Source organism: Pygocentrus nattereri, chromosome 15, assembly GCF_015220715.1.
Source record: "Pygocentrus nattereri isolate fPygNat1 chromosome 15, fPygNat1.pri, whole genome shotgun sequence".
NCBI lineage: Eukaryota > Metazoa > Chordata > Actinopteri > Characiformes > Serrasalmidae > Pygocentrus > Pygocentrus nattereri.
The window spans coordinates 16,420,477-16,436,494 of NC_051225.1; the positions used below are offsets into that span (position 1 = coordinate 16,420,477).

Sequence of the window (16,018 nt, forward strand, 5' to 3'; positions counted from 1 at the left end):
TTTAAATCGTGTACTGACCGCTAATGGATCAGTGGATTCTAGACAGTAGAAGAATAAATGCACAACCTATGACATCAGATATTGATTGGTCACAATATACTTCATGACTCTTGACATGCTGCGCCATATGCACCAAGAGGTCAGATATAATTGCTGCAATAAATATCACAGGAATGAACGATAACATGTCCAGTCCAACATTTTCCAAATCTCTTCCTTTTGCTGTGTGTACTGGGACTCATTGCTTCATCTGCATCTGCCTTGTTTCTTACTGCATAATCTGACTGCAGTTGAGTTCTAATTGATTTGATTCATTGATTTTTGCTTTAAGATACTTTGCATAACCAATAAGCCCACTGGCAACGGAGAATGTGGTCATTCATTTTTCTTGTCTTAAAAGCCCTGATTTAAGAACACATTGGTGGCAGCTTATCAGGATGCAACAAGCAACAGAGGCTCTTTTGTGTCTGTACCAGAGAGGCTGAAATATGCAGGCCCACCATTAATGTCAAAGTAAAAAACAGGCTATTTTAGCATTTAGAGGGGGTCACTTTCTTAACCTGTAAGAATTCCTTTTGTTCTCTTCTTCTTTTTTCCTAGAACGAATGCAGTTTAATGCATTTACGGTTTCTCTGTCATCTCATACCCACACCCTTGTGCTTGCCACTGAGTCAGTCCCTTTGTTAATTGAGCTCCAGTTGGACTCCCCAGGCCTCTGAGGACTAGTGGTCATAATGCCAAGACCCTCCCACCTCCGCCTCTGAGCTCCCTGTCACTTCCTCCATTTATGCTGTGGTCTGGTCAAGCAGGAGCCTACTGAGGCGAACCCTTCACTCATCCCCCGCCCCCCTGCTCTCACTCCCACTCTCTCACCATTGATAGATGTCAATTAGCATTTTGGCACTTGCTACTGGACCGGAAAGGCACTGAAAGGTGCTGGATTTGGAGCTCAGATAGAAGTGCCTGAGTATGTCAGCATTTTCAGTATAGCTGAATGCCCTTTTCTTGATAATAGATAATAGTCATATGTCCTGTTGATTGCCAAACTAAACATTATCTTACCTTCGCAATAGATTAGAAACACCTCCCTGCTGAAAAATCATTCAAATCAATTGAAGTTTCAGATGGTTACTGGAGTCCATTAGTCACCAATGGACTTTTGTGTTGTTCTGATGGGTTGATCACAGTGTAAAGGACTACAATGGCTTAACAGGAGTTCTGGGACTGATTCCAGATATGTCTGGTGGATTGGATCCAAAGATGTCCTACAAAAAAATTGTGGTCTCATATGGGAACTGTTAAACCAATTCCCATTAGAAAGCAAACGCATCAGGGTTTAATCCTGGTTCTAATGGTCTTTTTCAGCAGGGATTTAAGACTCACAGCAGGCCTTGCCACTACCTGCATTGCAATACCTAAGGCTGATAAGGATAATCCCAGAAACCCCCCTGATAGCAAGAGGACAGTGGACCACTGTCGGCCCACTGACGGGGTTCACTGGCATTTTGCTCAGCATTTTTCTGTGTGCATTTACAATCTGTTTGGGGAGATTAAAATCTAGCGCTTGTGTGCAAGACACTAATCTGGGTGGCCCGAGGGTGGACCAGCAGTGGCAACAGTCAGTGGGGTGCTGACCTTATCGACCCAGCAAACCGATATATGCTCGCTATCTGGAATGTTAGGAAACATGTTAACAATATTTTTTCCCCTTAAAACAGTCATTAGAAAAGCTTCCACAAACAGATATTTTGATCTACAGCACTGAGAAAACACAATGGAAGGTGGAGATGAATTAATCTAAATTAATAGCATCAGGTACCACAATCTTGCCAATTTATAGATGTTTGCGGTACAGCTTGTGACTGAAATTGAGCTTTCGAAGATAATATCTTATCATGTTCCTGCTTTTGTGTTTAACAGGCTTCTGGAAACATTCTACCACTTCAACAGTGGCTTCTGTTGAGAAATGTTTCACTTTCCCTCACAAATTTTTGCTTCCATCACAAATATTTTGCTTTCCTTCGCAAATGTTTTGCGTTCCCTTGCAAATGATTTGCGTTCCCTCGCAAATGTTTTACATTCGTTTGCAAAAGCTGTGCTTTGCTTGACACGAACAGCTCATTGAATTTTACCTTGATCTCTGATTGAAATATAAAGACGTAGCGTCGCTTCTCCAAATTAAACAAGATTCTGCTGTTAGTGACTCAAACTGAGACTGAGGTCGAGTTTCTTCACATAGTAAAAGCTACATTTACAGACACTGTAGAGAACAATAGCTGAATAAACTCAGCTCAGACTGGCGAAGCTGGGTAAACAGCTTTTAACGTTAGTGATGCTAAAACAAAGCTCTAATGTAGGCAGCGGCGTTTAGCGCCTCTGGTCCTACGTTTGCTTGGGAACGCAAAACATTTGCGAGGGAATACGGAGCACCGTTGACATCCTATATAAATAAAAATAAAGAGTGGCCATGACTTAGCAAGGTGTGGGAACGAGCTGATTAAGTCGTGGCCACGACTTAGTAAAGCGTGGGAGCGAGATCCTAATGCGTAGCCACGAATTAGTACGCCGTGATCTCGTTCCCATGCCTTATTAAGTCATGGCCACGACCTAATCATCTCATTCCCACAGCTTACTGAGTCGTGGCCACACATTATGATCTCGTTCCCACGCATTATATTTTATTTATACCAGCGGGGCTAGGTAAGTGAACGCAATCTCTAACTTTTTTTTTTTAAGCCACGCCCCCTCAGGGGCTCCGTGGAAAAGATGCGAGGAAAACGGAATGAATAAATAAGGCAGTGTGGAAGTTCAGCTGGGGGGATGTGGCGAGATGTGTGATTCCCCTCCGCCAGTGGTACAGTCCAAACACCGAACCCCCTCCATCCAGGCACTGTGCAGCTCACCGCGGCTCTCAGAGCGAAACTCCGGCGGCGGTCACGCATCTCACGTCGCGCTTGTGGTCAATGAAAGTCGCCGCGGTGCTGTCACTGTGAGCTGAACTGCGGTTCTCTGAAGAGCGACATGGACGGAGTGAGCAGCAACAAGAGCATGTCTTACAGCCGGTGGAGCTACGACAGGTAAGGCGGCTGCGCATCACTTTCACTTTATTCCGTCCTCAGAGTGGCTGACATGGCATGAGGGATGACATGAGACGGGAGTCAGACTCGTTCATCTCAGCTCGGCTCCTGGACGAACTGATTCAGTTGTGAAGTGGTTGAAGTTATCAGGATACACAGCGTTTTCCAGAGATGCAGACTGTCCATCGAATGACCAGTGAACCGTTTGGTCAGTGATACATGGGCTGTGTATAGCTTCATTTTTCAAATCTGTTACTAATGTGTTATTTCCTTCGGTATAAAATGTAATAACACAGCAATCGCCGTTAATAACAACAACAATAATAATCATAATAGCGTCGTTTAAGAACGACATTATTGGGATATACACGAGTTTTTTAGTGAAGGTAATGGTTCTGAATTCTACATAGATCCATTTCAGGCTCTGCATGGTGACATGGTTCTTCAGAGTGATGGAAAATGTTTTGTATATGGTTCCACATAGAACCTTTTCGAAAACGGTTCTGTGTAGCAAGTATATTTTTGACATCATAACAATAGAAGAACACGTTTTGGTGCCGTATGGAACTGTTTTCAGCAAGCTTCTGTGTAGAACCACATACACAAGCACCTTCTCCATCATGAAATAAACTCATGGTTCTACACAGAACCATTGAATAACCTCATTATATATGCTTCTACATAGAACCTTTTGAAAATCGTTCTGTGTAACACCAAAAAGGGTTCTACTACTGTTATATTATTGACATCGTAACAATAGAAGAACCCTTTTTGGTGCCGTATGGAACTCATGGTTCTACATAGAACCATTGATTTACTAAAGAACCCTTGAAGAACTTTATATTTAAGAGTGTAGTGTTCTGAGTGTAATTGTTTGTAGCACTACTGCTTTAGTGTGAGTTCCTTCCTGCTGAAAAAACCCATAGGAACCATTAAGTGTCTGTTAGTTCCTCATGGTTTTGAGCTTTGGCTTTTTATGGGGTTGATATTATTATATAAAGGATCCTACTGGATTTAATGGTGACCAGCAGATGATTCTAAATGCATTTGATGATTTCCTGATGGGATCTAAAGGTGTTCTGTAGGAAACTAGTGGTCTGTATTGCACACAAACCTGTCCAGCCCGCAAAAGTGTTTTAAATCGCGAATCATTTTAGCTCATTTCACAATGCGCTGCACTACAGTCCCCAGCATGCATTGCAATGTAACGTATGCTCTGACTTTCATCCCAATTCTATGCAATTCCACATCAGTCATATCACTAAACTCACTAGCTGCATTTGAGCTGCAGTTCAACCAATATAAACACCCAATGTCAGCTCAGCAGCTCAGAAACTGAGCCCAAGTATTAATGAACTTGCAGCAAAGAAAGGATGGCAGGTGTCTAGTTCAAGCAAATGTTGAATATTTCAGGTATTCATGTAGTATTTCAAGGTTTAGTACAAGTACCTGTATTTTACTGCTGGAGTTTTTGCATATTTTCATCAAACAATGGTTGTTCGGGTTATAGTACAACATTGACTAAAAATGAAATAAAAACATTTTTTCTCTTGCCCACAGATTTGATGAGATTTTTTAAAATGGCCACTTTAGTGTTCTGATCTAGCACATCAGCTTTGATAGGTTAGCACTGCATACCGCATTCGGTGAAGGTGCTCAGACTAATAAGAGACTAAAACAGCTGTACAGACGTCAGATAAAGGATAGGAAATGCATGAGATCCCTATGGTGAAATCACAGCTTGTGAGATGTGAAAGCGTGAGACTCCACACCTCATTTAGACATTTTTCACCAATTTTTTTGTCCGTAGTCATTGTTAGTTATTAGAGTCCCCACACTGCACGGTCTGTCCTGGTGTGTGCTTTCTATACAGAAGAAGTGCCAAGTGGGAGAAAAAACGTGAATGGAAGACTCAACAGGGCTGATACATTCTGCCACGCAGGCTTTAGGTAAATACACACATGCAGTATCTCACAAAAGTGAGTGCACCCCTCACAAATATTTTATTTTTTCATATTTTTCAAATATTTATCTTTTCATGGGACGACACTATAAAAATGAAACTTGGATATAACTTAAAGTAGTCAGTGTACAGCTTTAATAACAGATTTACTGTCCTCTGAAAAGAACTCAACACACTAAATAGCTGGCAGCACAAGAGACTACACCTCACAGTGTAACATGTCCAAATTGTGCTCAGTGTCAATATTTTATGTGACCACCATTATTATCTTGCACTGCCTTCACCCTCTTGGTCATGGAATTCACCAGAGCTGCACAGTTTACTACTGGAATCCTCTTCCACTCCTCCATGATGACATCACGGAGCTGGTGGATGTTATCGAGTTGGAAAACTGCAATGCAGCACAGTTTCCCAAGGGAGGGGATCATGCTCTGCTTCAGAATGTCACAGTACATGGTGGAATTCATGTTTCCTTCAGTGAACTGCAGCAGTGAGCGAGCAGTACTCATGCAATTCCAGACCATTATGCTACCACCACCATGCTTGACAGTTGTTTTGGTACTCCTCACCAATTGCTGGACACCAATAGGAGGCAAACAAGTTTATCGTCAGACCACAGGACATGGTTCCAGTAATCTGGTCTGAGCACTGACAGGCTGACCTCCCACTTCTTCAACGTCTGGCAGCACTCAGTGGCCAGTATGAGCGATTTGTACCCAAAACACCAAATTTAACAGCCCTGCTCCCCATTCACACCTGGAACCTTGTAACTCTAATGAGTCACATGACACCAGGGAGGGACAACAACACAAATAGGGCACAATTTGAACTTGTGTTGTCAGCTATTTAGACATTAATGGCTGCGTGTTGAGTTCTTTTCAGAGGACAGTAAATCTGTACTGCTATACAAGCTGCACATGGACTACTTTAAGCTATGTCTAAGTTTCATTTCTATAGTGTCATCCCAATGAAAGACAGAATAAAACATTTGCAGAAATGTGACGTGTGCACTCACTTTTGTGAGATACTGTGTATACATATGTATATACATAGACACATAAGCTGAATATATACATAAGTATGTCTGATCACACTAACAAGTGCAGTACAGTTTGGCTCTCATCAAGAATTAGCATTTACCCCACACTACAGTACCTGAGAAAGATTGGATATATAGATGTATACATATAGACACCCCACACCACAGGATAATCTGGGATATTCATTGTTTAAGATCACCTCGATATTGAGACCTTTTGTGAGTGTTGGGAGGAGTAAATGTGTCTCAAAATTGGCCCAGTTATCCTGTCGTGTGGGCCAGGCATAGCATGCAGTGACTGTATTTCAAAACATCCACAATAACAATTTTGCTTGTATTAAATTTTGACTAGTTAACACCGACTCAGCATGTGATGTATTTGGAGAGAAGCTATTTATTATTTATTAATGATTAACCTCAAGGAGGACCCGTCATGTCTTGAGGAGACACAAAGATGCTTACACACTGCTCACTGTGTTGATATCATATATGTCCTTGAAATACATCTCATATGTATTCAGTAGACACCCACAGGTTAACTGCAATCTCCTCCTTCAGGATCTTCAGCCCATGCTAGTGCCTTATGTGCTTTACCTCCTCCGCTTAGAAACCCAAGACTGGATTGTTTGTTCTGTGGGTGACACGTTTGAAGAATTGGTTGAAACCCAGGCTGTGATTGGTATTCTGTGTTTGCTGCTGGCCCAGAGAGACTGCAGAGCGAGCGAGAGAGAAACATCCACTGGTCTGCTGCTTCACTGCGTTTCTCTCTGGGCCTGATCTACAGCAGAGCGAGGACAGCACTGGAGCTCCTGTCCTCGCTCTCACTCACTCTGGCTCTTCCTCTCTTCCTCTCTTCCTCTCTCTGTCAACTTTTATGCTAAGAAGCATCACATTCTGCTTGTGGCTGTTGTCAGGTGTGCACTGGTGAGAGATCAGGCATGAAGGTAAATGGAGAGTGTTCCTATGGTGAAGGCAGTGCTTCAGAGAACATCCAAAGTCTCTTGTCTTCGCAGTGGGATGTTTATCCATCACTGAGCGCTGCTGTGAAAACCCATAATCCCTGAGCCCACATAATAATACACTGTACGTACAGCAGCACCTTAAGTCTTAAAAGGCAACTTGAGCATGGCTTTCTTGAACGTTCACTGAACGAGTAGCCTAAGGGGAATACAAGCCCATACACTGACGTAAGCACAGTAAAGCAAAAAGCATAGAGTTTTTTTATTTAAACCGTCCTGAATCTCTTTTCAATTGCAACAGTGCCAGAATAGTTTTTTTCAGCCGTGGCTCATCACATTCCAATTAGATGGGCCTTCTGGCTTCTGCCTGATTTGTGTTTCTGAGGTGTCTGCTTGCCATCAAAGATATTGTACTGATTAGAATGTGTGCATGAAGGCAGTGACCTCCTGTGAATGCTTGGTAATTGACAGCTGTGCCCGGTAGGTCTGTAGTGTGCCTGCATTGTGTCGGATCAACAACGTTGAAAACCCCAGATCATGAGCCAAGGTGTTTACCAGAGATACCATTCAAACTACGCATGCTTCAGTGGGCCTGGATAAGTGTTTCACATTTCTGCTAAAAGAGATGTGAGACTGCTCTAATTATCCAAATAAATGTCAAGTGATCTAATTAGTGTTCTGACTGGGATGCTGAAAAAGCCTCATAGCCACATAGCCTCTTTTCAGACCTGCTGTACAGTGGCCATTTTTTGTTTTGTTTTGTTTTTTCCACTCAAAGAGCTAAAAATTGTTGAGGAGCAATTAACTGATGTAATGATTAAGCCACAAAACAAGCCAACATGGTTCTTAACCCAATATGCTTCTCATACAACAAAGAAATGTCTGATCTCTGAGAAGAGCAAGACATAAAGATAAAATTAATTGCATTGTAGAAAAAAAAGCAATGGGAGAAAAACAACAAAGACCGCCTTTACTGGAGTTCCTTTGACAGATTCCCAGTAGATATCTCTGGTAAACAGACTACAGATTCCCAGGAGATATCACTGGCAAATAAATAACACAAAATTCTCCATTAGATACACAGATGAATGTAATGGATGCCTTTTTTTAAGAGGCAGCAGAAGCTAATCTGTGCTCAGTGATCATCCTATGACTCATACAGTCAGTACAAGGCATCTGTTGGGTTAATGTCTTTAGGGGTCAGATGAGTATAGAAAATGCGTCACAGGTGAGGATGCTGAGGTAAGAGGTCTCCAGCAGAGGACATCATCTTTGCTTTAGGAACATTGAAGCCTACACTCTAATCTTTAGCTATGCAGTTACCTCCAATCTCACAGTGTTACTTTTTCACTGTTCCCTTCAAAAGTGTTGCTTGGGATAGTGTGTTAGGACAAACATAATTGTTAACGCAGCATTGGCCGACTGGCTATGATATGGAAAATGAGTTTTCAAAGGTGATATACTGTATATGACATTTTAAACATTAATATGGCAGCAAACAACCATTTTCTATGTACATACATAGTGGTGTAATGACGTCCAGAGCACAGAATGAAGTCACAGTGCCTCTGTGTGCTGTAATCCGAGCTTCTCTGTTTTTTGTTTTCATAGCCTCAGGCCATCTGGTTGGCCCTCCCCATGTTTTGTTTTGCCCTCTCCAGACAGTGACCGCCTGAGGACACTGCTGTCATTCTTGTAAATATAAACTATAATATTGCTTTTAATGTATGATAAAATTAAAATGACTCCATTAAAATAAAAATGCACTCCATTAAATTGCAGTTTTGATACACTGTTTGAAATAAAGGCACTTTGCAGGTATTTTTCACTCATCAAGGTACAATGTACAGTATATGTTCCCTTAAAGGTACAGCATAGGTGTTAATGTCCAATTGTGCACCTTAAATAAGTTTTTCCCAGTGGAAAAGTATGTATTTGTACCTTTTCATAAGCAATAATAATGAAATATAAAGCCTGGAGATGAGACAGGATGTGTCGAGTCAGTAGAACTTAAAAAATATAATATTGATGGATTATGGTTATTAGGTTCCCTGAATAAAGGTACTGTGATTAACCTTTGAGGGAGTTTCACCCCACAATCTCAGAAAAAAGGGTACTAAACTGTCTTTTTCGGGCAGTCGTGGGCTGGAGGTTAGGGAACTGGCCCTGAAGGTTGCCGGTTTGATCCCCACCACCGACAGTCCATGACTGAGATGTCCTTGAGCAAGACACCTAACTCCCAATTGCTCCCTAGGTGCTGTGAATAGGGCTGCCCACCACTCTGGGCAAGTTTGCTCACTGCCCCCTAGTGTGTGTGCTCACTAGAGTGCATGTGGTGTTTCACTTCATGGATGGGTTAAATGCAGAGGTGGGATTAAAATCATTTTATCATTTAATTAATTATTAATTAATTTTGTCACTGGGGTGGTTCCCTCAGGGGTGTATCTCAGTACACCCTAAATAGGCTGTACACTGAGCTTTTGATTAGCCCTGTTCATCAAACTGATTAGCCTTAGTACAGCAAAGTAAAACTGACCTCCGCCTACACGCTGTCCAGAAGTGTAATTAATGTGCGGCTAAGCAAACAACAGTCATCCTCTTCTATTGACATTTGGGAGCGCAGAGGCCTCAGTATGACAGAATGGAGAGGATTTATAACACTTTAGCTCATGAAGCCAATACTGGGGCACCACAAGAGCTGCACTGACCTGTGTGTGTGAGAGTGACCTGTAATTATGCATGTGCCAAGACGTGTCCCTCCGTTTTGGCCCCTGGCCCCTGACACCATGTCAGCCTGCAGTTGAATCACTTTCAACTTGTTTCTGTGGTAACCGCACAGAGATGCAGGGCTAAAGTAAACCTCCTCTGTTCAGCTAACATGCGGCACCAGACCAGTGAGAGCGCTGCGCTTCAAGATGTTCTGGGCCTTCAAGCATTTGTCCTTATGGAAGAGAGAGTGTTGCAAGTGGTCAGTCTTTGTTTTGGCATAAGATCAGTGAATAGAACTTATGGCTCAGAGGCATTTCTGCTGCATGTACTAAAAACATTGCTTGACTTTCAGAGGAGAGCGCCGATGCATTTGGTGGAGCATGATAGTTTGTAGTGTGGTCAAATCTGCCTCGACCTGTGCCGAAAAAGCTCAGCAGGTTTCAGTTTTATGTGTCTGTCGCACTGCATTTAGCCAGTCGGGTGACAGTAAACTGGTCTTCGTCACAAAGTGAGTTCACAGCAGAAAAGATGGCTCTCTTTTTCTTCTCTCAATCCCTGACAGTTAATGTAATAATGAAAATATCTGTTTACAACAGAACTGCTGATAGTGAAGATTTGGAGAGAAGACTTTTGTTTAAATTAAGTTTTAAATCCAGTAAATAATCTGTCCGTTCTGCATTTGCGTCACGTCATAGTGGAGAGTTTATGCCATTCAACATGGCGGAGCAAAAACTGGTCTGCAGAGGAGACGAAGTTTATGCTCTGATCTTTAAAAGCCAGCGGTGGGACGGACGTCCAGCTTATGTGTCTCAGTACACAACATCTTCCTCTCGGCCTTCTTTAATTAGAACATGTGAAGGACGTTTTCCTGAGTCTGATGTCATTTTAAAGCAGTTAAAAACACAAGCAGTGCTCACTGCTGCTCATCTCACTCTGACTGGAGTCACGTGATGCTCGCTGTCATGCTAATGTCTACTCTAAGTGGTTCTCCACACATGCACATCATTTTAGATCGGATTACTAGTAGTGAACATGTAAACAATGATTTTCATTAGATTGTTGAGTAGAGTGAGAATAAACACCTCAGTATCTATAATGAATCTATAATGGGATTGTGCTCAATTGGATTGGCAAAAACCTTTGCATTTAAACACAGACAATGTAAGCTTCTGTGATACAGCAAACAGCGTGTCAGATTGTGTAGTGAATCAGATTTGTTCAGTGCAGTTCCTTCATTACCATAACAACATAGAAACACTCAGCAGTGGCAAGCAGAGATATCCAGTGCAGTAGAATATGGCCAAAAAAACTGCAAGTGGACATGTACTGGATGTATGGATGTGCATTACCAGTAATTGTGATATTGGAGTATGTGTAAGAGTCAACCCCTCGAAATCCCAGGTGTGTTGCACACTAAGGCTTTTTATACTTGGGTTATCAAAGTGTGTAGTAAAACTTTGGATCCCTGGTGGGCCCTGTGCATTTAAGGGGTTGATGAATGGGTATCTGATCATTTGGTTATTAAGGAAAAAAGTACTTTGGCAGAAGTTAATGTATGGCCAGAGAGTTACCCTTTCAGGTGTAAGTTTCAGAGTTAAAAAACAAAAAACTGTAGAATCAAGAAGATGAAAACGTGTTTTTGTATTTAAAAAAAGTGGATTGAGAGAGTTTTATTTTTTCTGCTATGATGATACTGAAAATAGCCAAATAATAATGTGCACCTGGGCAGCTTGTGCATGTGCGTATGAGGTCATCAGGCCAGGAATGCGTCTTGTTGAGAGTGCATGTCTACCCTGTTAAAAGTGTTTTAGAGAGATTTAAAATTATTAATTAATATTCCTGTACCTTTTATGCTTTGGAAAAGAGACTGGACACTGTCACACTGATGTTATTGTCAGATGTTATTATTTATTTTTCTATGGACAGATTAGATAGTTAAGAATTTTTTTATACAATACTTAATTATTTAGAAAATATAAGAAACAAGAAAGCAAAAAGGACTTTGGAATTTTATGTTGATTATGACGTGTTTAATGTGTAAGCACAAACTTGGCTGTTGGTTCTTGTAAATTATGTTGTTGTATGAATCCTTTAATTATAAATAAATAAATAAATAAATAAACTAAAAAAATGACACTATCCTGCCTCCCCATAAAAAAAAAAAAGAGAGTGCATGTCTACAATCAGTCTCTAAAACAGCAGCTAACTGGTACAACACTGGATGCTGCTGTTAGTTTGTTTCCACTGTTTGAGTGCTTTTATAGTTTATATATATATATATATATATATATATATATATTGGTGAGAGGTGCTCAAACGTCTGCATATAACTGTATGTAATGGTGCTAACAGTAAAATAGTGGTACCTTACCTTACAACACCTTACAAGTAACTGTCAGCCATGATTTAAAAAATAGCCCCAAAATTACCTCAAAGCTATCGTGAAACGACATTTTAGGCATCAGGCAATGTATTCATAATCATTTCAACTTTTAGTGAGGTAGTTTTTAGAGGAATTAACCATGTCATACATGTAATACAACTATATATTTATTATGAATACATTGCCTGATGCCTAAAATGTTGTTTTACGATAGCTTTGAGGTTACTGACCGTTACTTGTAAGGTGTTGTAAGGTAAGGTACTACTATTTTACTGTTAGCACCATTACATACAGTTATATGCAGACGTTTGAGCACCTCTCGCCAAATCACATATTTAAAAGATTTTTAAAGATCAGAGCATAATCTTCGTGTCCTCTGCAGACCAATTTCTGCTCCGCTGTCTCAAATGGTATAAACTCTCACTATGATGTGACGCAAATGCAGAACGGAATCGGATACAGGTGTTTACACGAATATTATTCTTCTATTGAATGGATTATTTACAGGTTTACCCACCTCATTCAATCAAATAGAAACTCTATTCCGAATGGCCTCAGTCAGGCTACACTATTCTGACTGAAGTGTATAAATGGACGTATTCTATTCTAATTGAGCTATTAGTCGGATTATTAAGGTATTATTGGGCTGCATGTAAATGTGGCTACTGTGATGAAATCTGAGTCTGTTTTTCTGCAGTTATTTCACATCAAACCACTCTGAATGACTTTTGATCTCTTGCTTTATCCTGTTACCCCCTCTCAATATTTAGCTGTGATCCCAGAGCTCTTTTATGTCAGAATGCAACCGGAGCACCACTGATTGTTTGGCCAAGTGGGGTGCCTCTAAGCCTAATTGGATCTCATGCTGATTTAATCTTAAAGGTGGCAGTTCAGATTATTTTCAGGGTCTTTTCTCTCCAAATAGCAAATATTGGATCACCTTTGAATTTTTTTAAAAAAGCTATTCATGTTCGACAGTTACATGGAAGGTGTTGTGAGCAAAAGGCTTTTCCATGAAGGATACATGGGATGGGCAGAGGAGGCCAATGCGCTGCTCTAATTAATGTCTTGGCTATATAGAGCCTCGTCTGGGAACTGGCACAAGTGAAAAGAGAATATCATAGCTGAGAATTTTATAGCAGAGTCAATGCAAAATTTAGGTTAGATTGAGAGTTTCTTGTTACTTTAACAAACTGCCTGTCTGTTTCTACAGAACTTAGGGTCCTGACACCAAGAACTGTCAGTCTTGTGGTGCTGGATATGATCTTGTAAAGATATTACACATCTGAAGACAGCTGTGAGGGGAGGGGGGATGGAAACGTAGACTGAATATGGTAGGAACAACCAAGTTTGAAATGATTAAACCAGTCCAACACCTTTGAAACAAAGCGTTCAATGAAGCCCAAAACACCACAAAAATTTTTTTTTGAAGCTTTTGAAGTGCCCAAACTGTGTCCAGGTCTTTATTACGGTTGCTCAGCTTTATCAACATGGTTTAGAGCACATAATTGTAGGTTTTAGGACAAAGACAGCAGGATCTGTTTTCACAAACCACCTCAGGAGCAGGAGTGGTGATCTAGAATCTAGTGTGGTGGTAACTGCATAAATATGGCAAAATCTGATCCAACATCAGCTCTGCTTTGTGAATATCAGCCTGGTGTTGCCTGAAGTGGCTGCTCGTAATGGCAGAGTATGACTTAATGAGACCCTGAATGTGGTTTGAACAACGGGTTGAGAGAAGTTATGGTTTTGTATTATCTATTCGGGTGACTTATTGAATCGCTGAACCAGAGATAAAAAAGTTAATTGCCAAAAGACATTGAGTTACTCAGTATTATTTATGTGATTTCTATTTTAAATTTTCATTGAATCAGTTCATGCTAAAAAGCGTGTAAGCTAAGGAGTGTATTGAACGCAGCTACAGAGGACATTGTTGTTAATGTTCAGATGATTTATTCAGTGTTAATTGGACATTTCAGTGTGCCAAAATGTTCAACTTTTTTCTCTTGTTGGCCGAAATTTCAGGGAATCCCTACTTTTGAGGTGTTACAAGAGGAGCACTTCAGTGACGTATTGACTGTAAGCTGTTCTGCAGCAGTTCAAGTCAGTTTGAGTCAGGTTAGGCTTTAAATTTAGCTGTATTTTTGTAAGCCTATTTTGGGTCAGATCTTAAAGTTGGGTTGGGTTTGGGATTCACTTTCATGCAGACCTCTAAGGACTTTGGCATTTTGAAGTGATATATTCTTTACTTAACGCTGTCACCTCGCATCAAGTAGGGTCTGGGTTCGATTCCCCAGCTGGGTGACCAGGGTTCTCGCTGTGTGGAGTTTGCATGTTCTCCCTGTCTCCATGTTTCCTCCGGGTTCTCCGGTTTCCCCCCACAGTCTAAGGACATGCAGTCAGGCCAATGTCATGTCTCCTGGTTCCGAATAGATGGACAGTCTGTGCACCTGAACACAAGGTGACTGAACACAGGTGCACCTGAACACAGGGTGACTGAACACAGGTGCATCAGCTTGCTTGTTCTCACTTGCCAAAGAATGTATCTGAATATTGAAGCGGATTCCACTACACCTAAAAAGACCATTCAGGGTTATTGTACTTGAGCCATTTAGTAGGCGTGTAATGATGCACTCAGTCCAAGATTCACAGTACAGGGCTCACGCTTAGCTATTCAGAATTTATTCTGGTGAACTGTGGTCAGACATGAACTTGAAACATATCAAATATCAGCATCAGCCCACGGTTGCTTTGTAAGTGTATCCCTAAGAGAAAACATTTTCACGTCACATACTTATGTTATTAGCATTTAGTCTTTACTTTGGTAGTAGGTAGGAGGAAAATGAAAAGTGATGTATCCTAAACAACCCAAACGTCCCTACCTGAGACATTCTAACAGAGCAGTAAAACCAGAGCCAGTTTATGATGAGCCTGGCCACTCGCTTTTCCTTCCGTTATATCAAAAACAAGACTACTAATCAGCACATGTGAGTGAGTCCTCAACAAATGGGAGTAAATGTAGCTCAGTGACTAAAAACGAACTTAAAATAAGTTTCTAATCACTCACCAGAATGTTTCTTTAATTTTAGAAAGTAGAAGGATGTGTTTCACTAAAAAACAAAGAAATCTCACCTGTATATTTCCTTTTTTCTACAGCAAACGGGTTTTGGGCAACAGGAGGCAGGCTTTACTGCTAGATCGTGATGATTGGCAAGTGGAGCAACTCATTGGCTATTCGCGCTCACTGATGTCGTGAACCTACATGACCTACTGTTTTAAACTCCTATAACTTGAGTTTAATGTTAAAATGGTTTATGCTGTTCTGTGTTCAGGAAATAATTGCTTTCTTTTACATTAAAAATGTTTAACCATTTATAAACTATTAACGGATTAATTTTGGACTCACTCAGGAGCGCCATCTAGCGTTTGAGAAAACCTTTTAGCATGTGCATATAATGTGATCTGAAAAATTTCAGTGAAATCTGACCTGACTGGCTTTTAAATATTTTTTTCAGGCTTTTGTTGCAACTCGCAGCAGACACACACACCACATTCTTGCATGTTTTCCCTGAGCAATGCTCTTGATTGAGTAATGCTACTGCAGCTGTAAGTTTGCAGGCATTCTGCTCATCAGGTCTTATTATATGATGGAAATGATAACTGTTTTTGCAAAGCTATGGGGGCTGATTTTGAGATCTTGTATGCTCTGTGGAAGCCTATTGGAGGCAATTGTGCTGAGTTTTACTTTTAATACATGCATTATATAAAAAGAACTCCAAACCCACCAAGTTTTTTGTATGAGGTCAGGCATTGTTGTTGGGTGATATGGCCTGTCTTGCAGCCAACGTTCCAGTTCTTTGGAAAGATGTTCAGTGGGGTTGTGGTCAG

The 16,018-nt window shown here is 40.9% G+C and overlaps 1 protein-coding gene across 2 annotated transcripts in view; it reads left to right on the forward strand.

The window, feature by feature from the left end:
• The first annotated feature begins 2,894 nt into the window (after positions 1 to 2,894).
• The window catches only part of tub (TUB bipartite transcription factor), a 175,478-nt gene continuing 162,354 nt past the window's right edge, over positions 2,895 to 16,018 (forward strand). Inside the window, exon 1 of one of the 2 annotated variants that reach the window (XM_017700648.2) lies at positions 2,895 to 3,077. In XM_017700648.2, the coding sequence (XP_017556137.1) occupies positions 3,022 to 3,077 (56 nt within the window). In that variant the 5' untranslated portion in view covers positions 2,895 to 3,021. The remainder of the gene's footprint in view (positions 3,078 to 16,018) is intronic. The other variant, XM_017700646.2, reaches the window with a different exon arrangement.